The 27543-nt window shown below is 30.6% G+C and overlaps 1 protein-coding gene across 3 annotated transcripts in view; it reads right to left on the bottom strand.

Moving 5' to 3' along the window:
- The window catches only part of LOC109605450 (transcription factor Sox-21), a 46792-nt gene extending 23296 nt beyond the window's left edge, over positions 1 to 23496 (bottom strand). For 2 of the 3 annotated variants that reach the window (XM_049966487.1, XM_049966489.1), the window contains exons 1-3: positions 23478 to 23496; positions 11679 to 11926; positions 732 to 926 (exon numbers count right to left, since the gene is read on the bottom strand). In XM_049966487.1, the coding sequence (XP_049822444.1) occupies positions 732 to 926; positions 11679 to 11926; positions 23478 to 23491 (457 nt within the window). In that variant the 5' untranslated portion in view covers positions 23492 to 23496. Of the gene's footprint in view, positions 1 to 731; positions 927 to 11678; positions 11927 to 19969; positions 20154 to 23477 lie in introns of those variants that run through there. The other variant, XM_049966488.1, reaches the window with a different exon arrangement.
- Positions 23497 to 27543: the final 4047 nt, after the last annotated feature.

Here is a 27543-nt window from a genome sequence, read left to right as displayed (position 1 = left end):
GTTTTTATTGTACACGACTCGGTCAGGTATTTATTGGGGACTTAATCAAATCACTACCGACCGCTTTTTTTCACCCGACACGAGCGGTTTTATCTGGAAGATCGGATCGTTTCTTTTTTTTTTTCCTGTGACTTTACAATGGGAACATCCGTGAGGAATTTTGTTGCGAGATTTATCGGCGTGTTATCCAAAAAACGTATTAATCTGTGTCTAACTATAAGAAGAGAATATTACAGAAATCTGTATTTTTTTCGTGTTTTATTTTTAATGCAATAGATGTCGTTGTTTTATTAATACAATTAACTAGTTATTAGAATGGGTTAAAATGATTTATTACAATAAAATTATGTTCAACACCTGTATTGATTAAAAATTCAATACACAATGAATTATTTTCAAAACTGTATCAGCTCAAAGGCAACAATTCTTAAAACCATTTCCCATAACAATCATTGAACTGGTGACATTCAAACGGATTATTATTCCAGTTCCTGATCCCAAGAATGGGATTACAATTCGGTATTGTGCTCCTATCAATCAAAAAAACCGTATTGAATTTGTGACCGTGTAATTCAGGTAGCCGTTATCGAAATCAAATGCGAAACAACGTTAACATCTTTTCCATCGATATTCAAACAAACGTTGATCTAGAAAAAGAGAATTCAATCCCCACAATCACGGTCACCGGTGTCCAGTTGATGGGGGGAGCCGTAACTTAATGATAAACTGACCTGCCCTTAGAGCGTCCATCTGCACAGACGGGTAGGGGATCGAATACGGATAACCTTCTTTCCTTAGGGTCTTCGGCTTACGTCTCGGCCTGTATTTGTAATCTGGATGTTCTTTCATATGTAGGGCGCGTAATCTCTTCGCCTCGTCGATGAATGGCCTCTTCTCGTCTTCCGTTAACAATTTCCATTCGGAGCCTGGAATTAAAGCCAACCATGAGTCACACATAATAAAAAAAAAGTAAAGTTCGATTCCGTTTTAATTAACATGCAATTGAAGTGATGGATTTGTGTTTTTCGTCCTTGTATCAATTGCTCCGACCATCAGATAAGTTTTGGAAACAAAGTGTTATCTGTGAAAAAGGCCGAAAGAAGGCGAAAAAGTAAGAGCAGCATTAAATTATCTTTTGAGCGCGAACGAGCGGACGAACAAAGGCCCATCATGGCTTGTAATTAATTCTTATCTCGCTTCAGAAGGCAGCCACAAAGGACCGAACAGTGGCGCTATACAAAGTTCTAGACACAAAATGACAAAACACAGAACAAAAACCAGTGTAATGTAATACAGCGTCTCTATTGGACGAACCAATCGGCCGGGTTATTGTTCCTCCAATCGTAGAACAGGTGCGAGCATCCGCAACAATGCAACGCCGTTCCGACGTTTCGCGGCGACTGAACGAATATGCACACCACCAAGTTGGACGAAAACGGGCGAATGTGCCGGTTTATTATTATTTTTTTTTTTCTTTTTTGTTTCATTTTGTCGGCACCGAAACCCGAAAAGCTCGATGCGCTGCAGTTGCAGTCGGGAACACGTCCTTTTGTCAGCGCCGCATAATGGCTCGAGTCCGTAGTCAAGGTTTATTTTCATGCTACGCACCGTGTCTCGCAGGAATATCGATCCGACGACTGTTTTCAGCACCGTGCTTCGCCTCGCACCTGTGTCGAATGTTCCGCTCGTTTATTTCTGTCGTGTTGTCGGCAACATTGTTTTTTTGTTTTTGAAAAAAGCAGGATTGTTAGTCAACTTTCAATTGGATAATAACTTTTTTCGAAGTTAGATTGGTATCCAGAATTACTATTTATTAAATAAAAAGTTTATGTTTTTGGCTCCATTGTGTGTTGGCAGTGCCAGCTGTTATATGCAATTCAGAACTAATCAAAAAGCAAAAGGAAAATAATAAATAAAAAAATAAAGATTTATAAGTTGGTGTATGTCAATTTTCAAAATTTATTGAAACCTAGCTAAATTACATTATGTCTATATACATAATTTTTATTTTCAAAATCAATTCTGCTTGTCAATTTTTAATTTATTTGAATATATATATATATATATATATATATATATATATATATATATATATATATATATTATTTCCAAAAAGAGAAATTTTTGTCTTTTCAAAAATATTTTATGATAACAAATATTCCTCTTCATAACTAGATGGCTCTATTGAGTGTGTTAGCAGTGCCACCTATTGCAGGCTGCTTAAAACAAGTCAGGAAGCAAAAAGAAAATAATAGATAAATAAAATAAAGTTTTTTTAAGTTTGTATTTGTCAATTTTCAGTTTATTTGAAACTTTTCTGGAAGCTAAATTACGTTATATCTATACATATAATTTTTATTTCCAAAATGAGAAATTTTTATTTTTTCGAAAATGTTATATGCTAAAAAATATTTCTATTAATCACTAGATGGCTCTATTGTGTGTGTAAGCAGTGCCATCTATTACAGGCTGGTTAGAACAAGTCAGGAAGCAAAAGGAAAATAATAGATAAATAAAATAAAGTTTTTTTAAGTTTGTATTTGTCAATTTTCAGTTTATTTGAAGCTTTTCTGGAAGCTAAGATACGTTATATCTATACATATAATTTTTATTCCCAAAATGAGAAATTTTTGTGTTTTCGAAAATGTTATATGCTGATAAATATTTCTATTAGTCACTAGATGGCTCTATTGTGTGTGTAAGCAGTGCCATCTATTACAGGCTGGTTAGAACAAGTCAGGAAGCAAAAGGAAAATAATAGATAAATAAAATAAAGTTTTTATAAGATTGTGTTTGTCAATTTTCAATTTATTTCAAACGTTTCTGGAAGATAAATTACATTATATCTATACATATAATTTTTATTTCCAAAATGAGAAATTTTTGTTTTTTCGAAAATGTTATATGCTAAAAAATATTTCTATTAATCACTAGATGGCTCTATTGTGTGTGCAAGCAGTGCCATCTATTACAGGCTGTTTAGAACAAGTCAGGAAGCAAAAGGAAATTAATAGATAAATAAAATAAAGTTTTTTTAAGTTTGTGTTTGTCAATTTTCAGTTTATTTGAAACTTTTCTGGAAGCTAAATTACATTATAACTATACACATAATTTTTATTTCCAAAATGAGAAATTTTTATTTTTCCTAAAATGTTATATGCTAAAAAATATTTCTATTAATCACTAGATGGCTCTATTGTGTGTGTAAGCAGTGCCATCTATTATGGGCTGGTTAGAACAAGTCAGGAAGCAAAAGGAAAATAATAGATAAATAAAATAAAGTTTTTTTAAGTTTGTGTTTGTCAATTTCCAGTTTATTTGAAACTTTTCTGGAAGCTAAATTACATTATAACTATACATATAATTTTTATTTCCCAAATGATAGATTTTTATTTTTTCGAAAAATTTATATGCTACAAAATATTTCTGTTAATTACTAGATGGCTCTATTGTGTGTGTAAGCAGTGCCATCTATTACAGGCTGATTAAAACAAGTCAGAAAGCAAAAGGAAAATAATAGATAAATAAATAATCACTAGATGGCTCTATTGTGTGTGTATGCAGTGCCATCTATTACAGGTTGCTTAGAACAAGTCAGGAAGCAAAAGGAAAATAATAGATAAATAAAAGAAAGTTTTTGTAAGTTTGTTTTTGTCAATTTTCAATTTATTTGAAACATTTTTGGAAGCTAAAATACATTATATCTATACATATAATTTTTATTTCCCAAATGAGAAATTTTTATTTTTACGAAAATGTTATATGCTAAAAAATATGTCTATTAATCACTAGATGGCTCTATTGTGTGTGTAAGCAGTGCCATCTATTACAGGCTGTTTAGAACAAGTCAGAAAGCAAAAGGAAAAATAAATAAAAATAAATAAAAAGTTTATGATAATATTATATTATATATTTATATAGTTTTTATATGTAAAATATAATAAAATAAATATATATTTATGTTTTCGAAAAAGTTATATGAAAACAAATTAATCACTAAATGATTTTATTGTATATGTAAGTAAACAGACTCATCTATCACATAGAGCTTATGTTAAAACAAGTCACGAAGCAAAACAAAAATAATACACAAACAAAATAAAAGTTTTTATAAGTCATAATCGGTAAAGTGCATTATGTGTGGCCAATCGTGTTACAATAAACCGACATGCGTCCCATTCAAAGAGCCCATTGTCGGCTGAGTAATCGAAGCCGGCGAAATAAACTGTATTAGAGTTTGTCAAGTTTTCTGGAAAATCTAATAAGGATTGAAGCGCACGACATCCATTGTGGTCCGCAGTTAGATAAAAGCAATCGAAGACAATCTCTTAGAAAATGATGTAACTTGAAGTATCTGTTCGGAGGGAACAATGCAGTCGAACAATGCCAACTAAAGAGACATCGCTTTGAGCCATTGTCTCATTCAGAGTGTTTGTTGCGGGTATAAAAGGGCAGTTTGAACTGCAAATCTAAAGGAAAATATAACTGCTTTATCTGTTCGGCACAGACTTAATATCCTTTTTCACGGGAGCGTGCCTGAAAACGCTATTCACGACCAAAAAAATAGAATAAAATGAACAATTCGATTTAGTCGACGTTATTGATACTTGACAAATGCGCAGCGTGAGCGGCGCTCAATTTATTCGGCTATTTTCGGAGCGACGCTAAATTTATCCGATTTTATTGAGCTCCTAAAAATTTTAATAATTATTAAATCCCACGTTGAACTCGTAACATTCCTTCGATTGTTCGATTTATTATTAGATCGAAACCTGAAAAACACCTACTTCCAACGACAATCTGGTTTAGCTCCGGAGGATCAACGTTAAATACGTAATTGCACGTTGAGGTCGTACACCGGGACATGTTTATTATTAATGATGCCACAAAATTCGTTTTTTAGTAAAAGCTCCTAATTGTTTGTTTGATGCAATCTCAACGGCAACATTCTATTGAAACGTCCCCTCAATATTTTTTATATTTTTTAACTTTCAATTGGATAACAACTTTTTTCGAAGTTAGATTTGTATCCACAATTACTATTTATTAAATAAAAAGTTTATGTTTTTGGAAGTCATACAATAAAAAATGTTGCTATTAATCACTAGATGGCTTCATTGTGTTGGCAGTGCCATCTGTTATATGTAATTCAGAACTAATCAAGAAGCAAAAGAAAAATAATAAATAAAAAAAATTCATAGGTTTGTGTTGGCCAATTTTCAATTTATTTGAAACTTCCGTAGCTAAATTACATTATATCTATATACATAATTTTTATTTCCAAAAAGAAAAATTGTGTTTGTCAAATTTTAATTTATTTGAAACTTCTTTGGAAGCTAAATTACGTTATAACTATACATATGATTTTTGTCTTTTCAAAAATATTCTATGATAACAAATATTCCTCTTAATCACTAGATGGCTCTATTGTGTGTTTTAGCAGTGCCACCTATTACAGGCTGCTTAGTACAAGTCAGGAAGCAAAAGGAAAATAATAGATAAATAAAATAAAGTTTTTATAAGATTGTGTTTGTCAATTTTCAGTTTATTTGAAACTTTTCTGGACGCTAAATTATATTATATCTATACATATAATTTTTATTTCCAACATGAGAAATTTTTGTGTTTTCGAAAATGTTATATGCTAACAAATATTTCTATTAATCACTAGATGGCTCTATTGTACGTGTAAGCAGTGCCATCTATTACAGGTTGCTTAGGAAAAGTCAGGAAGCAAAAAGGAAATAATAGATAAATAAAATAAAGTTTTTATAAGATTGTGTTTGTCAATTTTCAATTTATTTGAAACGTTTCTGGAAGCTAAATTTCATTATATCTATACATATAATTTTTATTTTCAGCATGAGAAATTTTTGTGTTTTCGAAAATGTTATATGTTAACAAATATTTCTATTAATCCATAGATGGCTCTATTTTAATAATTATTAAATCCCACGTTGAACTCGTAACATTCATTCGATTGTTCGATTTATTATTAGATCGAAACCTGAAAAACACCTACTTCCAACGACAATCTGGTTTAACTCCGGAGGATCAACATTAAATACGTAATTGCACGTTGAGGTCGTACACCGGGACATGTTTATTATTAATGATGCCACAAAATTCGTTTTTTAGTAAAAGCTCCTAATTGTTTGTTTGATGCAATCTCAACGGCAACATTATATTGAAACGTCCCCTCAATATTTTTTATATTTTTTAACTTTCAATTGGATAACAACTTTTTTCGAAGTTAGATTTGTATCCACAATTACTATTTATTAAATAAAAAGTTTATGTTTTTGGAAGTCATACAATAAAAAATATTGCTATTAATCACTAGATGGCTTCATTGTGTTGGCAGTGCCATCTGTTATATGTAATTCAGAACTAATCAAGAAGCAAAAGAAAAATAATAAATAAAAAAAATTCATAGGTTTGTGTTGACCAATTTTCAATTTATTTGAAACTTCCGTAGCTAAATTACATTATATCTATATACATAATTTTTATTTCCAAAAAGAAAAATTGTGTTTGTCAAATTTTAATTTATTTGAAACTTCTTTGGAAGCTAAATTACGTTATAACTATACATATGATTTTTGTCTTTTCAAAAATATTCTATGATAACAAATATTCCTCTTAATCACTAGATGGCTCTATTGTGTGTTTTAGCAGTGCCACCTATTACGGGCTGCTTAGTACAAGTCAGGAAACAAAAGGAAAATAATAGATAAATAAAATAAATTTTTTATAAGATTGTGTTTGTCAATTTTCAGTTTATTTGAAACTTTTCTGGAAGCTAAATTTCATTATATCTATACATATAATTTTTATTTCCAACATGAGAAATTTTTGTGTTTTCGAAAATGTTATATGCTAACAAATATTTCTATTAATCACTAGATGGCTCTATTGTACGTGCAAACAGTGCCATCTAGTACAGGTTGCTTAGGACAAGTCAGGAAGCAAAAAGAAAATAATAGATAAATAAAATAAAGTTTTTATAAGATTGTGTTTGTCAATTTTCAATTTATTTGAAACGTTTCTGGAAGCTAAATTACATTATATCTATACATATAATTTTTATTTCCAAAATGAGAAATTTTTGTTTTTTCGAAAATGTTACATGCTAAAAAATATTTCTATTAATCACTAGATGGCTCTATTGTGTGTGTAAGCAGTGCCATCTATTACAGGCTGGTTAGAACAAGTCAGGAAGCAAAAGGAAGCTAATTTCATTATATCTATACATATAATTTTTATTTTCAACATGAGAAATTTTTGTGTTTTCGAAAATGTTATATGTTAACAAATATTTCTATTAATCCATAGATGGCTCTATTTTAATAATCATTAAATCCCACCTTGAACTCGTAACAATCCTTCGATTGTTCGATTTATTATTAGATCGAAACCTGAAAAACACCTACATCCAACGACAATCTGGTTTAACTCCGGAGGATCAACGTTAAATACATAATTGCACGTTGAGGTCGTACACCGGGACATGTTTATTATTAATGACGCCACAAAATTCGTTTTGTAGTAAAAGCTCCTAATTGTTTGTTTGATGCAATCTCAACGGCAACATTCTATTGAAACGTCTCCTCAAGTTTTTTTATATATTTTTTACGATGGTTATCTAAGATACACCTGCTTGGAGACTGGTTCGAGCTTTTGTTGGGCCTTTTTGGTGGGTAGTGACTGTAATGGCAAAATTATCATTTAGGCTCTAATTGGATAAGGCACCCTGTGTATAAGGATGGGCATCACAAATATTTACACTTCCGTTTAGACGCGTTGCGTTCTAATGATTCTGTTTGGACAAAGGCGCCATATAATCTACATTTTTAGAGTTCCTCAGTTTGGTTGACACAAACGGAGCACGTCACGGGGCCTATTCAGGCGCCAAACTCGTGAATTGTTGGACCGTAAATTTTTTGACAATAGTTTTTGAGCAGCATGTGCAAACGGAATGGTATCATTGACGTTTCCACAATGGTTACCGCGTGTTCCTTGGTCATTGTTCGTGCAGCATTTCGCATTTTATTGTGCAACATTTGTTCTAATGAAATTAATTTAATTACAGTAGCACCGTATTGAAAGGGACACAATGGACGTTATTGATTTGTACATTGTTCACGTAACGTTTCCATTTTATTTATATCTGGAATATTTCAAAACAAACGTTGAATAATTCTAATCGAGATTGCGGAGCAATTTCAATAGAAAAATCCGTATTTCGCAAAATCGGAATCGATTATTAATGGAATTGTGTGAGTTTTGACGTGCAATCCCTTATTCATGTGCTGTGGAAGAAATTACGACAAATGCCCAGAACAACCATTGTTCTTGGACAATGGCAAGAGGGCACTGTCAGTGGTACAACAATGAACAATATGCGGATTATGACAAAAACTATTGGTTTTCTTTTATACCTTTGTGCCAGGTGTTGTTATTTTCAGGTGGTCATTGACAAAAATGGGATAATCTTCCAGTTTCGTACATTATATTATTATTTTATAGGATTTTAAGACGTTTCGGTTTCGCACACACACAATGAGAGAAGATGAGGAGGAGGGCACATCTGCACCTTGTTTTTGTAGAGGAACCATGTGGAAAAATTTAGTAGGATTAAGTATCCACACTGTGGTTTACCAAAGGTCAAGTCTATTGTCTTCAGATTAGTGTAAAAAATGGAATTGGATCATCTGTCTCTTAAGCAACTTGTATTGACTCCTCCAGACACACTAACGGTGTACAAGTTCCTCAACTATTCATATTGTGGTCCACCAAATGTCAATTCTATTTTCTTCAGATTAAAGTAAAAATATTGAGAAAAAATTAATAAGATTAAGTTTATCAAATATCCATACTATAGTCTATCAAATGTCAATTCCATTGTCTTTAGATTAATGTAAAAATATATAATTGAGTTACTGGTATCTTAAACAACTTGAACTGACTCTTCCAGATACAGCAACAGTGGACAAAAACTGGTGTAACCCTTTGGTAATAATTGTTGTTGGTATTTCTCATCGTATCCTATTAATGGATGAAAATGGTTTAAATAATGTAAAGGCCACATAAGAAATCATGAGACTCTTCAGTTTCCCGATGTCTTTGTGGAGAAACCATGTGGAAAAAATGAATAAGATTAAGTTCATCTACTGTCCATACTATGATTTATGAAAAGTCAATTCTGTTGTCTTCAGATTAGTGTAAAAATATACAATTGAATTACTGACATCCTAAACAACTTTTACTGACTCTTCCAGACACAGCAACAGTAGACAAGTTCATATTTCTCACCGTATCATATTAATAGACGAAAAATGTTTAAAAATGTAAAGGTCACATAAGAAATCAAGAGACTCGTACATAAACTCTTCAGTTTCTAGACAGAGATGTCTTTGTAGAGGAACCATGTGGAAAAAATTTATAAGATTAAGTTTATCAACTATTCATACTATGGTCTATCAAAGGTCAATTCTGTGTCTTCAGATTAGTGTAAATATCTAGAATTGGGTTACCAGCATCTTAAACAACTTACACTGACCCTTTAAGACACAGCAACAGTGGACAAAAACTGATGTAACCTTTGATAATAATTAAAACACATGTTGATATTTCTCATCATATCATATTAATAGACGAAAATGGTTCAGAAATGAAAAGGTCACATAAGAAATCATAAGACTTTCACATAAACTCTTTAGATTCTGGATAGAGATGTTTTTGTAGAGGAACCATGTGAAAAAAATTTATAAGATTAAGTTTATCAACTATTCATACTATGGTCTATCAAAGGTCAATTCTGTGTCTTCAGATTAGTGTAAATATCTAGAATTGGGTTACCAGGATCTTAAACAACTTACACTGACCCTTTCAGACACAGGAACAGTGGACTAAAACTGATGTAACCTTTGATAATAATTAAAACACTTGTTGATATTTCTCATCGTATTATATTAATAGACGAAAATGGTTCAGAAATGAAAAGGTCACATAAGAAATCATAAGACTTTCACATAAACTCTTCAGATTCTGGATAGAGATGTTTTTGTAGAGGAACCATGTTGTGAAAAATTAATAAGATTAATTCATACTGTAATCTGTCATAGGATAATACTGTTGTTTTCAGATTAGTGTAAAAGTGGATTACTGACATCTTAGACAACCCTTACTAACTCTTCCAGGCACAGCAACAGTAGACAAAAACTGATATAACTGCCAATAATTAAAACACATGTTGATATTTCTCACCTTTATCATATTAATTGACGAAAATTGTTTAAAAATGTAAAGGTCACATAAGAAATCATAAGGCTTTCACATAAACTCTTCAGTTTCTAGGCAGAGATGTCTTTGTAGAGGAACCATGTGGAAAAAATTTATGAGATTAAGTTTATCAACTATTCATACTATGGTCTATCAAAGGTCAATTCTGTGTCTTCAGATTAGTGTAAATATCTAGAATTGGGTTACCAGCATCTTAAACAACTTACACTGACCCTTTAAGACACAGCAACAGTGGACAAAAACTGATGTAACCTTTGATAATAATTAAAACACATGTGATATTTCTCATCGTATCATATTAATAGACAAAAATGGTTCAGAAATGAAAAGGTCACATAAGAAATCATAAGACTTTCACATAAACTCTTTAGATTCTGGATAGAGATGTTTTTGTAGAGGAACGAACCATGTGGAAAAAAATTAATAAGATTAATTCATACTGTAGTCTATCTTAGGACAATACTGTTGTCTTCAGATTAGTGTAAAAGTGGATTACTGACATCTTAAACAATTTTTACTGACTCTTCCAGACACAGCAAAAGTAGACAAAAACTGATAAAACTGCCAATAATTAAAACACATGTTGATATTTCTCACCGTATCATATTAATAAACAAAAATTGTTTAAAAATGTAAAGGTCACATAAGAAATCATAAGGCTTTCACATAAACTCTTCGGATTCTAGATAGAGATGTTTTTGTAGAGGAACCATGTGGAAAAAATTAATAAGATTCATACTGTGGTCTATCAAAGGTCAATTCTGTTGTCTTCAGCTCAGTGTAAAATTATATAATTGAGTTACTGGCATCTTACTTAAACAACTTGAACTGACTCTTTCAGACATAGCAACGGTGGACAAAAACTGCCACAACCCTTTTGATTATAATTAAAACACGTGTTGATATTTCCCATCGTATGGCATTAATGGGCGAAAATAGTTTAAAAATTCAAAGGCCGCATAAGAAAACACGGGCCTCGTACATAAACACTTCAGTGTCCAGATAGCCGTGAAACAGCAGCTGTGCACTGTCACTTGTCGATCATAGCCTCCGTAGATGATCTGAATATGACATGAATAATTTATGAATTTCCCCACTACATAAACAAAATACAATACAATATGTTATGATATACCTTTATATTGCCATTTAGGGTGGAAAATCTATTTAAAATGTGACGTTTGCAGGATACATATGCGAGGACCCCCCCGTTTCTATTGATATGCTAAGTTTGGTTTTTACAAAGCTTTTAAATTCGTATTGTATATTATTATTAGGTACGCACCACGATCCGATTGAATGGCGTCGCTTACTTTATTATTTGGACACGAACGTTATTACGTTACCATAGAAATAAACAAACAACCACTGACCCAATCGTTTGGAGATCTCCGAGTTGTGCATCTTCGGGTTCTCCTGGGCGATCTTCCTGCGCTGCAGCCTCGACCACACCATGAACGCGTTCATCGGCCGCTTGATGTGGTCCTCCTGCTTCTTCGACGACTGGGCCGCCGACTGCAGTCCCTGCGGCACCCCAAGGGCGGCGGCGCCGCCCAGCGAGGCCATGCGGGAGAAGCCGTCGGCGGCGCTGAAGCCGCCCTCGCACATCTGACCCACCGACCTGGAACAACGGGGAAAAAGAGTCGTTAGGAATCCACTAATAGGAGTTTAATATTCCCGCGGTTCCCGGTTTTATTGGTATTAAAACGATTACGCCCTACATTATTCATGAGGCTGCACTTCCATATTCATAAGCCTCAATGAAGGCGGCGGCCCAATCTGAATGAGATCGCTCGATGTTTGCCTTTACGGAGCATTTTATTTACATTTGGCCTCCGTTCATGAGTTTCTGTTTGCCTTTTGACGCATCTCAATTTGTGTAGGATACAATTCAATTAACATTTAAGTATTGTTTATACGTACCATTATTCGAAAAACAATTTGTTGGCTCATTTCGAATTCATATCCAATTACTTGGTTGTTTGTTAAAGGTCTGTTAATTATTTGTCTGTTTGGATTATTACGATTGTTCAAACATTGTTTTCTTGATGGGCCAACAGAAGAAGCATCCGGTACGATTTTGGACGTTTCATAATGGTAATAGTGGTACGTGTGTTAAGGTTAACATCCTCGGTACCAGCACAAACAGCAACACGGCCGTTTTATATTAGAATAATTTTCCGTGGAAGGAACTAATAAGTGAAATAAGTGACAGTGCTAAGTGAATTGTTTGCGTTTTTGGCACTTCTTTTTATAAGAATGACGAAAATTTGAACTAACATTTTATATAAATACACCTTTTGTCCGATGGTACGTCGCTAATAATCCATGACTGGAAACATAATTATTATGTCTCGGTTTTTTGTCCAAACAAAAACCAGTAAAGAGCAATAAAATTACCGAGTGAGGCGTTTATTGTTCTTAAAATATAAGCACGGACCGCAACGCAAGTCATAATGAAGACGTTAAAACCTTTATTATTTATTTGACATTTTCGAAAAGAAGTAAATAATAAGCTTTATTGTTCGGGCCGGCAATGAAGCCGGGACTGATGCCAATTGAGCGACAGTAATGACTAAGACAAAGTCGAATTGTCCGAGTGCCGCTAATAAGGCTGAGAAACTCGACGTTTCGCCGACGGCAAAGTCAAACGTTAGACCAGCTAAATGGGATTTAGGAACAGATATCAATTATCATGTTTGATCCGATCACGTAATCCTGCATCTAAAATTACAACGACTTTGTTTGATGCTAATAAAATGTTCAAAGAATTTTGAAATGGTCAAAAATTCATTGACTTTGAATTGATGGTTTTTCTTTGATGAATGATGAATGGGTCGTTTATGGAATGACACCTTTGGACCGTTTACACCTTTTTCTCTCGCCCAGATTGTTATAAGTCAATTTGTGTAATTGACTCAGTTATAAATGTGTTTCGTTTTGATTAATTCGTTTTGGGGATTATTAATTTTGTTGGCCAGCTTTGGTGTTTTGTTGTGTTAATTTATAAACCGTTTGGAAAGTTAGCACTTTAATTGGCACATACCTTTGTTGGTCAAATGTCCCTCTTGGTCTTTACCATTTTAGACACACGAAATATATTAATTAAACTACACTTTACAATGTTGTGCCTTATATTTTGCTAGTTGAAGAACAACTTACAAATAATTATGTCAAGTAAAGAACAATAAATGGTACATTTCTGTGTTGGTCTTATGTCCCTCTTGGTCTTTAGTGTTTTGTACACAGAAAATATATTAATTAAATCGTTGATTATCAATAATTTACATCTTTTAAAGCTGTGAATTACTTTTTGCTAATTGAAGAGCAACTTACAAGTAATTATGTTAAGTAAAGAACAATAATTGGCACATTTCTGTGTTGGTCCTATGTCCCTTTTGGTCTTTAGTGTTTTGTACACAGAAAATATATTATTTAAGTCGTTGATTGTCAATAATTTACATGTTTTAAAGCTGTGAATTACTTTTTGCTAATTGAAGAGCAAGTTACAAGTAATTATGTTAAGTAAAGAAAAATAATTGGCACATTTCTGTGTTGGTCCTATGTCCTTCTTGGTCTTTAGTGTTATGTACATGGAAAATATATTATTTAACTCGTTGATTGTCAATAATTTACATCTTTTAAAGCTGTGCATTATTTTTTGCTAATTGAAGAACAACTTACAAGCAATTATGTCAAGTAAAGTACAATAATTGACACATTTCTGTGTTGGTCCTATGTCCCTCATGGTCTTTAATGTTTTGTACACAGAAAATATATTATTTAAGTCGTTGATTGTCAATAATTTACATCTTTTAAAAGCTGTGCATTAATTTTTGATAATTGAAGAACAACTTACAAGCAATTATGTCAAGAAAAGAACAATAATTGGCCCATTTCTGTGCTGGTCCTATGTCCCTCTTGGTCTTTAATGTTTTGTACACAGAAAATATATTAATTAAATCGTTGATTGTCAATAATTTACATCTTTTAAAGCTGTGAATTACTTTTTGCTAATTGAAGAGCAAGTTACAAGTAATTATGTTAAGTAAAGAACAATAATTGGCACATTTCTGTGTTGGTCCTATGTCTCTCTTGGTCTTTAGTATTTTGTACACAGAAAATATATTATTTAAGTCGTTGATTGTCAATAAGTGACATCGTTTAAAGCTGTGAATTATTTTTTGCTAATTAAAGAACAACTTACAAGCAATTATGTCAAGAAAAGAACAATAATTGGCACATTTTTGTGTTGGTCCTATGTCCCTCTTGGTCTTTAGTGTGTTGTACACAGAAAATATATTAATTAAATCGTTGATTGTCAATAATTTACATGTTTTAAAGCTGTGAATTACGTTTTGCTAATTGAAGAGCAACTTACAAGTAATTATGTCAAGTAAGGAACAATAATTGACACATTTCTGTGTTGGTCTTATGTCCCTCTTGGTCTTTAGTGTTTTGTACACAGAAAATATATTAATTAAATCGTTGATTATCAATAATTTACATCTTTTAAAGCTGTGAATTACTTTTTGCTAATTGAAGAGCAACTTACAAGTAATTATGTTAAGTAAAGAACAATAATTGGCACATTTCTGTGTTGGTCCTATGTCCCTTTTGGTCTTTAGTGTTTTGTACACAGAAAATATATTATTTAAGTCGTTGATTGTCAATAATTTACATCTTTTAAAGCTGTGAATTACTTTTTGCTAATTGAAGAGCAAGTTACAAGTAATTATGTTAAGTAAAGAAAAATAATTGGCACATTTCTGTGTTGGTCCTATGTCCCTCTTGGTCTTTAGTATTTTGTACACAGAAAATATATTATTTAAGTCGTTGATTGTCAATAAGTGACATCGTTTAAAGCTGTGAATTATTTTTTGCTAATTGAAGAACAACTTACAAGCAATTATGTCAAGAAAAGAACAATAATTGGCACATTTTTGTGTTGGTCCTATGTCCCTCTTGGTCTTTAGTGTTTTGTACACAGAAAATATATTAATTAAATCGTTGATTGTCAATAATTTACATGTTTTAAAGCTGTGAATTACGTTTTGCTAATTGAAGAGCAACTTACAAGTAATTATGTTAAGTAAAGAACAAAAATTGGCACATTTCTGTGTTGGTCCTATGTCCCTCTTAGTCTTTAGTGTTATGTACACAGAAAATATATTATTTAAGTCGTTGATTGTCAATAATTTAAATCTTTTAAAGCTGTGAATTATTTTTTGCTAATTAAAGAACAACTTACAAGTGATTATAAATTATAAAAAGTAACAATTGACATATTTTTATGCTGGTCAATTAAATTGAATATCAACAATTTACCTCTATTAAAACATACAATATTCTACTAATTAAAAAACAAGTCGCATTTAATTATTTGGAGAAGCAACAAGAACAAACAAAGATAAGAAAGAGGATGTATACTTCAAATATCATTAATTTTGTAGATCATCTAAAAGCATTTTATCACTGCGATGAAATCCCCAACGCAATAATCAACAAGTACTCCAGTTAACACCTCGGAAATCCGTCTGGACCGTTTACGTCGGCCCCCATCCTCCGGAGTGCAGAGGACCAGAGCGTGAGTCGCGAACGTCGACGCTGCGGGGATGCCGTCTCCCGCGTTGACCGACAAGTGCCCAACGGGGGTTGTTTAACCCTTGTTTCGGCCGAGAGAGAGAGACGGACTCATGCGGCGGCAAAATATCATTTGTACGACATATTAATATAGTATGTAGTCGTGTAAAATTTTATTCCGGCGATTGTTTTAATTCAATTTCACGAAGGTGTATCAATGTGTTGCAATTAAAACGTTTTATGAACGTGGTAGGTATGATTTATGGTCGCTGTTTAATTCATAATGAGATTAAAATGTATGAATTTATTAGCATGGGTAATGAGGAAAATTTACACACACAAGGTTTTTTTTCTACTACTATGTTCTAATGCTTGTAAAGTATGAATAACGTTTATTATTCATGCATCTATATTTTTTGATGAATAACTGATATGGAATTTACTTACAATTTATGGTTTTGTGTTACTGGTTTCAAATCTTGATTCAGTTCTTTATATAATTATGTATGTAAGTAATAACAATAAACGGATGATAGTTAAAATGTTTTTTATTGGTATATGGTGGAAACTAAAGAATATTTATAAATTGTTGAAATATATCATTTTTTATTTCTTGTTACATTTATTACCATTTTTTATTGAATGTTCAGTATAAATTATTGAATTATGTCAATAAGTTTTTATTTAGTTTTAACTATTTTCTTCAATTTAATTGTTTAAAATTTGAAAAATATCTTAATTTTTTAATAATTTGAAGCAGAAAAATAAATTAATGTAAATAACAAAGATAAGTTTATTCTCGTGTGATAATTAAAATGATGCTAACGTTGCCATACTAAATGTTTACATTGACATACTAAAGACAAGATTATTTAAACCCTTCGCCAAAACTTAACAATGTAGAAGAAGCCAATCTGCATATATTAATTTCAGCTATTTCTTCAAATTTTAATTGATTCACCTCTAATAAAATTTGAAACATGTCTTGAATATTTGATAATTTAAAGCAGAAGTACAAATTAATGTAAATAACAAAGATAAGTTTATTCTGAAGACACCTTCCAAAGTTACTATGGTGTGCTAATCAAAATGATGATAACGTTGCCATACTAAATGTTGACATTGTTATACTAAAGACAAGATTATTTAAACCCTTCGCCAAAAATTAGCAATGTAGAAGAAGCCAATCTTCATATATTGATTTCAGCTCTTTCTTCAAATTTTAATTGAGTCACCTTTAATAAAATTTGAAACATGTCTTGAATATTTGATAATTTAAAGCAGAAGTACAAATTAATGTAAATAACAAAGATAAGTTTATTCTGAAGACAGCTTCCAAAGTAAATACACTGTGCTAATCAAAATGATGATAACGTTGCCATACTAAATGTTGACATTGTTATACTAAAGACAAGATTATTTAAACCCATCGCAAAAAATTAGCAATGTAGAAGAAGCCAATCTGTATATATTGATTTCAGCTCTTTCTTCAAATTTTAATTGAGTCACCTTTAATAAAATTTGAAACATGTCTTGAACATTTGATAATTTAAAGCAGAAGAACAAATTAATGTAAATTACAAAGATAAGTTTACTCTGAAGACAGCTTCCCAAGTAAATATAAATACAGTGTGTTAATTAAAATGATGACAACGTTGCCATACTAAATGTTGACATTGTCATACTAAAGACAAGATTATTTAAACCCTTCGCCAAAAATTAGCAATGTAGAAGAAGCCAATCTGCATATATTGATTTCAGCTCTTTCTTCAAATTTTAATTGAGTCATCTATAATAAAATTTGAAACATGTCTTGAACATTTGATAATTTCAAGCAGAAGAACAAATTAATGTAAATTACAAAGATAAGTTTACTCTGAAGACAGCTTCCCAAGTAAATATAGTGTGATAATTAAAATGATGATAACGTTGCCATACTAAATGTTGACATTGGCATACTAAAGACAAGATTATTTAAACCCTTCGCCAAAAATTAGCAATATAGAAGAAGCCAATCTTCATATATTGATTTCAGCTCTTTCTTCAAATTTTAATTGAGTCACCTTTAATAAAATTTGAAACATGTCTTGAATATTTGATAATTTAAAGCAGAAGTACAAATTAATGTAAATAACAAAGATAAGTTTATTCTGAAGACAGCTTCCAAAGTAGATATAGTGTGCTAATCAAAATGATGATAACGTTGCCATACTAAATGTTGACATTGTCATACTAAAGACAAGATTATTTAAACCCATCGCAAAAAATTAGCAATGTAGAAGAAGCCAATCTGTATATATTGATTTCAGCTCTTTCTTCAAATTTTAATTGAGTCACCTTTAATAAAATTTGAAACATGTCTTGAACATTTGATAATTTAAAGCAGAAGAACAAATTAATGTAAATTACAAAGATAAGTTTACTCTGAAGACAGCTTCCCAAGTAAATATTGTGTGATAATTAAAATGATGATAACGTTGCCATACTAAATGTTGACATTGGCATACTAAAGACAAGATTATTTAAACCCTTCGCCAAAAATTAGCAATGTAGAAGAAGCCAATCTTCATATATTGATTTCAGCTCTTTCTTCAAATTTTAATTGAGTCACCTTTAATAAAATTTGAAACATGTCTTGAATATTTGATAATTTAAAGCAGAAGTACAAATTAATGTAAATAACAAAGATAAGTTTATTCTGAAGACAGCTTCCAAAGTAAATACACTGTGCTAATCAAAATGATGATAACGTTGCCATACTAAATGTTGACATTGGCATACTAAAGACAAGATTATTTAAACCCTTCGCCAAAAATTAGCAATATAGAAGAAGCCAATCTTCATATATTGATTTCAGCTCTTTCTTCAAATTTTAATTGAGTCACCTTTAATAAAATTTGAAACATGTCTTGAATATTTGATAATTTAAAGCAGAAGTACAAATTAATGTAAATAACAAAGATAAGTTTATTCTGAAGACAGCTTCCAAAGTAGATATAGTGTGCTAATCAAAATGATGATAACGTTGCCATACTAAATGTTGACATTGTCATACTAAAGACAAGATTATTTAAACCCATCGCAAAAAATTAGCAATGTAGAAGAAGCCAATCTGTATATATTGATTTCAGCTCTTTCTTCAAATTTTAATTGAGTCACCTTTAATAAAATTTGAAACATGTCTTGAACATTTGATAATTTGAAGCAGAAGAACAAATTAATGTAAATAACAAAGATAAGTTTATTCTGAAGACAGCTTCCAAAGTAAATACACTGTGCTAATCAAAATGATGATAACGTTGCCATACTAAATGTTGACATTGGCACACTAAAGACAAGAGATTATTTAAACTCTTCGCCAAAAATTAGTAATGTAGAAGAAGCCAATCTGCATATAATGATTTCAGCTCTTTCTTCAAATTTTAATTGAGTCATCTCTAATAAAATTTGAAACATGTCTTGAACATTTGATAATTTGAAGCAGAAGAAAAAATTAATATAAATAACAAAGATAAGTTCAATCTGAAGACACCTTCTAAAGTTATTCCAAACAAAATGATGATAACTTTGCCATATTAAAAGTTGACATTGCCATACGAACGTCATGATGATTATTTAGAACCTTCACCAAAAGGCAGCAATGTGAAAGAAGCCAATCATGAGTAATAATTCAATACCATACAAAAGATTGACATTGCCATATGTAAGATGAGATTATTTGAAGTCTTCAGCAATGTTAAAAAAGGCAACCACGACTTGAATGCTTAATGATTTGTAGCCGAAGTCTAAATTAATTTAATTAATAACATCACATTTATTCTGATGATAGAAGACAATGCCATACAAGTTATTAGCAATACCATACAAAAGTCAACCTTCGCCAAAAAATCATCAACGTGAAACAAACTAGTTAGAAAAAGTTAGAAAAAACAACTAATTCATCGTGTTAATTTACATAGTTGGTTGCGCCGTCGTGTGACAAGTCAACAATACATCTATATAGTATGCTAATTGACCGTACGACACACCACACTGATTTACGGTTTGTTTATATATTGCTGCAGCCACAGCGGGGACATACCTAATGAAGTGGCCGTTGGAGGCCTGCCTTTGGAGATCCAGATCAATTTTGAGGCAGTTCTCTTAAAATCGTGGTCTTTACGGCACTAAAATCAACGAACACACGTCCCGAACGCACGGTCTACCCCAAAATCGCCATAAAAATAACCCCAAATTGGCTACAATGGCAACCATCCACCGGTATACGTGTATTGCGATGCGAGTCACGGCGATCTGTGCCACGGCACGGCACGGCGAAGGTGCGTCCGCACTGGGCATGCGCCGCCGGCGCCGCCGTCGACCGACCAATGGACTGAATGGGCGGCGCGGACGGCATTATCTGCACACGTTATGGTTCGAAGGCATTATGGGCCCGCCTTGCCATTGTCATGTTAATTTTTTATCTCTTACTCTTTTGTACAGGTGTTTTTGAATTGTGTGCACGGTTTTTTCTTTTCTTTTCTTTTCGTTGTTTTTTTCCTCCACTTTATTTTATTTTATTTTATTTTTATTTTTACGCCCCGGTTGACAAAAGTCGACGGACGGAACAAAATAGCCTCCTCTTTGTGCGCGTCTACAATAATCAATGAGTATCGTTTTCTCCTGTTGAGTGCAAGGGGGGCGAATCTCTCTCGCAACCGCTTCCACCACGTCATTGTGGTCTTTTTTAATTAAGGCGATTTTTGGTGCCGGGGACACCGCCGTCATGGGAAAATTGTTCGGTTCGGTCTCGTCGTGCCGTTTTGTTTGTACGACATTTCGATGGTCCGATTGGAAATTGTTTTTTTGTGGCGTTCGCGTCTTGATTGTTCGGACCGTTTTTGGTTGAATCAATCATTGCGTTGACGGTTCGCGGGTGTTAATTAACCTTCGATTATTTTTATTCGTTTGTATCGAAAGGAACAAACAAGATTCGTGTTGTTTGTGTAACTAAGCATAACAACATAATAATGAGATTATTCAGATGTGATTGTTTATTTGTAGTTGATTTGATATTTCCGAACAAAAAATATTTCAGAAACAATAAATTATTTGTTGAAATACAAAAATAAAAATTCTGTACATTTTTTAAACAAAATTAGTAATACACATAATTTTCTTAAATTTTTCAAGGTCAAGGTTAATTCTTATCAATAAATAATTAAAATAAAATTTAATTAAATTTTTAAATTAGTAAAATTTGGAATTCTTTGAAAATTTTCAAGTTCAAGATAATTTTTGAGGTACAAAAATTTAAAATTTTAGAAGAAAATTGGTATTTTCAAGGTCACGTTTAATTATTTATAATACAAAAAAACATATTTTGGAAATAATTTAAATTTTTTTGAAGATCTTGAGAATTTTCAAGGTCAAGGAAATTTTTGTTCAAAAACCTAAACTAAAGTTTGAAAAATACTATTTAAAAACAAATTAGTGTTAAATTTTATAGTTTTTGGAAATTGTCAAGTGAAAATAAGGTATTTAAAAAAAAAACGTAAAATTTAAAAAATTTTAAAATTTTTCAAGGTCAATTCTTATCAATAAAAATTAATATAAAATGTGTTAAGTTTTTACATTAGTAAAATTTGGAAATTTTTGTAAATTTTCAAGGTCCAGATAATTTTCGAGGTATTAAAATTTGAAATTTTTGAAGAAAATTGGTCACGTATAATTATTTAAAATACAAAAAACAAAATATTTTTTTATATATTTTGGAAATAATTTAATTTTTTTTGAAGTTCTTGAGAATTTTCAAAATCGAAGAAATTTTTGTTAAAAAATCACTAAATTAATTTTTGAAAATACTATTAAAAAAAAATAGTATTAAATTTAATAGTTTTCGAAAATTATCAAAAAAAAATTTAGAAATTTTGAATATTTAAATTTAATTGTATATAAATATAATTTGGAAGAAAATATATATCAAGCAAAGATTGATAATTTTTTAATTAGTAAAATTTGAAATTTTTTTGAATATTTTCAAGATCAAGTTAATTTTTGAGGTCACATTGGTCAATTATTTAAAATCCAAAAAATAAAATTTATATATTTTTGTTATATAATTTGGAAATAATTTAAAGTTTTTTAAAATTCTTGAGAATTTTCAAGGTCAAGGAAATTTTTGTTAAAAAATCTCTAAATTAAATTTTGAGTATACTATTTAAAAAAAAACAGTGTTAAATTTAATAGTTTTTGAAAATTGTTAAAGTCTCAAGTTAAGAAATTTTTAAGAAAAAAATAGTAAAATTCAGAAATTTTTGAAAATTTTCAATGTCAAAGCAATTTCTTAAGTTCTTATTAAATTTTTTTTTTTTAATTATATATAAATAAAATTTTGAAGAAATTTATATCATGCAAATTTTGGTATTTTTTGAATTAGTAAAATTAGAAATTTTTTTAACATTTTCATGGTAATTTAAGAATGATATTAAAATTTGTAACTTTAGATAAAATTGAAAATTTTAAGATCACTTTGTTTATTATTATTATTATTATTATTTTCATAATCAAAAGAAATAAAATATTGTTTTTAACTAATTGGAAATAATAAAATTAGAATATAAAATCTAATATTATGAAAATAAACAACAAAAAACAAAAATAATAAAAACTTTTGAGAATTTTCAAGGTCAAGGAAATTTTTGGGTTAAAAATCTCTATTAAAATCTATTCAATTTTGAAAATAAAAAAAAATAAAATAAAACTCAGATGTTTTAGAAAATTTTCAATGTAATTTTGGAGGTAAAAAATTCAGATTAAAATCATATTAAATTTTCAAAAAACAAGACATTTTTAAAACAAAATAGTAAAATTCAGAAATTTTTGAAAATTTTCAAGGTCAAGGCAATTTTGAAGTAATAAATCTTACTATTAACTATTTTTAATTTAATTTGTTCAAGGCCAAATTCAACGAAACAAAGTCTAGGTTAGGTTACAATAGTATTTTAAACCAGAAATAATCATAACCCTTTTGAAAATATTGAAATTTAATAAAAGAAATTTAAATTGTTTATAAGGAAAATATAATTAAATATCAACAAAAATTAGGTGAGTAATTAAATCGGCAAAAACAGAATCCAATAAGACAAACAAAGCATAAAAATTAATAAACAAACAATAAAAAATTCATTCAATTTAATTCTTTATGAATTTCTGAACGTTTGAATTATAGTCATAAGAGCTCATGTGGTTGCATTTCTAAGTGTAAATACTTGTAAATACAATTTTGTTAATAATCATATATTAACAATAATACATTGTAATAAATTGTAATAAGAAATAATAACAATATTAAGTAGTAAATTTTCATAACATTCTCATATACAATTACTATTGCAATGATTCTTTTTCTTACATAAAAAAAGCTGAATGTTAAAATTGTGTTTATCTAATATAAAATGACCAATTGTAAAGTAGTACATGGATAAGTTGAGGTTAATTTATACAAAAGTAATCGGATAATACGGGTAGTATAACAATTAATCTTGTTCAGACCAAGGATAATGCAGTTTTTAATAATAATGTAAACAATATATCAGAGATTTACTCACTCGTTGTTTCCCATTTCAAGGCCAGAGCACACGTCAATTTTGTTAATCGAAAAAAAAAACTTAGTATGTATTAATCACGTGACTCTTTAAATAATTAAAAACATTATATTTAATCTTTGGCACAAGCTAAAAACGAATTTAAATATGTAACAAGTAATAATAGACCCTTATAAATAATAATATTCAAAAAACGCAATTAAATAAAATGTTGTTGGCAGAAATCTGTAATTAATACATGATAGTTTTGTTAATTATAATCTACAATACTGGTCATAATTGTGGTAACTTATATTATATATATATTAAAAATATGAGCTGTACTACTTGAATAAGTTGAATAAGTTAAGTTAAATTATTTTCTAATTTAATTTAACTCGATTTTTCTGAGTGTTCCATGGACACTTTATTATTTTAAAAAGTTGCTATAATAATGGCCACTTCTGTATGTCAATAGAGGTCGCTCGTATCGAATTCCTGAAAATTCTGAATTTATAAACCGTAAATAAATACATTTTATTAAACTAATTAATAAAAAATTTATATTTATATGAATAAATTGAAAAATAAATTTACTAAAACCTGTTCCAAAATTTATTTTACATAAAATGAATGAAAATTAAATGTAGTTGAAATATATAAATTCTAAAATTTCTTACACCAGAAAGAAATAAGAACAATTTATAAGTTAATATTTGGAAATTGTTAGAAATATTATTTAAATATTAATTATTGATTTGAATAGTTGAAAAATAAATATAGTGAAACCTGTGTTAAAATAAATATATTTTGCATATAATAAATAAAAATTAAGTTTAGTTGAAATATTTAAATATTGAGTCGTTTAAAAATTCAGGAATTATATAAATAATAGTAGTAAAACATTTATATATTTATTTGAATAAATTAAAATATATATTTACGAAAATCTGTGCCAAAATAAATTTATTTTGAATAAAAAAATTAAATTTAGTTAGATAAAACATAAATTCTAAAATTTATTACAGCAGAAAGAAATAAAAATAATTTAAATTTAAATAATAATTTCTTTTTAGATGATAATTTGAAAATTGTTAGAAATATTATTTAAATATTGAATTGTTACAAAAATTTACGAATTACAAAATTAATTGTGGCAAAATGTTTATATATTTATTGGAATAAGCTGAAAAATAAATTTACTAAAACCTGTGTTAAAATATTAAATATTATTGTTTATTTTAAATAAAATAAATCATAATTAAATTAGTTGAAACGTAAAACAATTTAAATTGTTGTTAAAATACATTTTTTTAGATGATTTTAACATGTTATTTAAATATTGAGTTATTAAAAAAATCAGAAATTACAAAATATGATGATCAATAACACAAGATACACTAAGTTGCAACGTTTAACAGATGCTCAGAAATACGATAAATAGTAAAAAATTATGTTTTATGCTGGATTTATGAACTTGACGTTGGCGTTCGCGTCCGCGTCGGCGTTAGCGTTCAATGTTGAACTATCACTGAATTTATAAACTCGACTTTGGCGTTCACTTCCACGTCGGCGTTGGCGTTCGATGTTGAACTATTGCTAGTTATAAACCTGACGTTGGCGTTCGCTTTCGCATCGGCGTTGACGTTCAATGTTGAACTATTGCTAGATTTATAAAGTCGACGTTGGGGTTCGCTTCCACGTCGGCGTTGGCGTTCAGTGTTGAACTATCGCTGGTTATAAATCCGACATTGGCATTCAATGTTAAACTATAGCTAGATTTATAAACTAGACGTTGGCGTTCGCGTCCGCGTCGGCGTAGGCGTTCAATGTTGAACTATCGTTAGTTATAAACCTGACATTGGCGTTCGCTTTCGCGTCGGCGTTGACGTTCAATGTTGAACTATTGCTAGATTTATAAAGTCGACGTTGAGGTTCGTAGTTGTCGCTCGTATCAAATTCCTGAAAATCTCGAATTTATAAACCAATTTTACAAATCTAATTAACACAATTTTATAATCTTATCCAAGAATTTATGTTAATAATTTCCAGTAAATTCGATTTATTTTAAATATTAGACCCAACAATAAGTTTCCAATTTTCCACTCAATTATCATTGATACCGTCTACCGTGGGTAAAAAATATTAGTGCTGCCAAACAACACGTAAATCTCCATTTGCACTTAAAAAGATTTATAACCTCGACTTTGACGTTCGCGTCCGCGTTGGCGTTCAATGTTTGAACTATTGCTGGATTTATACTCGACGTTGGTGTTCGCGTCAGCATTGTTATTCAATGAACTATCCCTAGATTTAAATGCTCGACGTTGGCGTTCGCGTCCGCGTCGGCGTTGGCGTTCAGTGTTTGAACTATCGCAGAATTTAAACTCGACGTTCGCATTCGCATTCCAGGCTGTGTATATTTAACAATTTAAAAACTTGCTATAATAACACGGTCGCTTGTATCAAATTCCTGAAAATCCCGAATTTACAAACCAATTTTACAAATCTAATTAATACAATTTTATAATCTTATCCAAGAATGTTAATAATTTCCATTAAATTCGATTTATTTTGAATATTAGACCCAACAATAAATTTCCAATTTTCTACTCAATTATCATTGATACCGTCTACCGTGGGTAAAAAATATTAGTGCTGCCAAACAACACGTAAATCTCCATTTGCACTTAAAAAGATTTATAACCTCGACTTTGACGTTCGCGTCCGCGTTGGCGTTCAATGTTTGAACTATTGCTGGATTTATACTCGACGTAGGTGTTCGCGTCAGCATTGTTATTCAATGAACTATCCCTAGATTTAAATGCTCGACGTTGGCGTTCGCGTCCGCGTCGGCGTTGGCGTTCAGTGTTTGAACTATCGCAGAATTTAAATTCGACGTTCGCATTCGCATTCCAGGCTGTGTATATTTAACAATTTAAAAACTTGCTATAATAACGCGGTCGCTTGTATCAAATTCCTGAAAATCCCGAATTTACAAAACAATTTTACAAATCTAATTAATACAATTTTATAATCTTATCCAAGAATGTTAATAATTTCCATTAAATTCGATTTATTTTGAATATTAGACTCAACAATAAATTTCCAATTTTCCACTCAATTATCATTGATACCGTCTACCGTGGGTAAAAAATATTAGTGCTGCCAAACAACACGTAAATCTCCATTTGCACTTAAAAAGATTTATAACCTCGACTTTGACGTTCGCGTCCGCGTTGGCGTTCAATGTTTGAACTATTGCTGGATTTATACTCGACGTAGGTGTTCGCGTCAGCATTGTTATTCAATGAACTATCCCTAGATTTAAATGCTCGACGTTGGCGTTCGCGTCCGCGTCGGCGTTGGCGTTCAGTGTTTGAACTATCGCAGAATTTAAACTCAACGTTCGCATTCGCATTCCAGGCTGTGTATATTTAACAATTTAAAAACTTGCTGTAATAACACGGTCGCTTGTATCAAATTCCTGAAAATCCCGAATTTACAAACCAATTTTACAAATCTAATTAATACAATTTTATAATCTTATCCAAGAATGTTAATAATTTCCATTAAATTCGATTTATTTTGAATATTAGACCCAACAATAAATTTCCAGTTTTCCACTCAATTATCATTGATACCGTCTACCGTGGGTAAAAAATATTAGTGCTGCCAAACAACACGTAAATCTCCATTTGCACTTAAAAAGATTTATAAGCTCGACTTTGACGTTCGCGTCCGCGTTGGCGTCCAATGTTTGAACTATTGCTGGATTTATACTCGACGTTGGTGTTCGCGTCGGCATTGGTATTCAATGAACTATCCCTAGATTTAAAAGCTCGACCTTGGCGTTCGCGTCCGCGTCGGCTTTGGCGTTCAATGTTTGAACTATCGCAGAATTTATTCTCGACGTTCGCATTCGCGTCCCAGGCTGTGTATATTTAACAATTTAAAAAGTTGCTATAATAACACGGTCGCTTGTATCAAATTCCTGAAAATCCCGAATTTACAAACCAATTTTACAAATCTAATTAATACAATTTTATAATCTTATCCAAGAATGTTAATAATTTCCATTAAATTCGAT

The sequence above is a fragment of the Aethina tumida genome, chromosome 4 (assembly GCF_024364675.1).
Source record: "Aethina tumida isolate Nest 87 chromosome 4, icAetTumi1.1, whole genome shotgun sequence".
NCBI classification, from domain to species: Eukaryota; Metazoa; Arthropoda; class Insecta; order Coleoptera; family Nitidulidae; genus Aethina; species Aethina tumida.
This window is presented reverse-complemented; position numbering and strand designations above follow the sequence as displayed.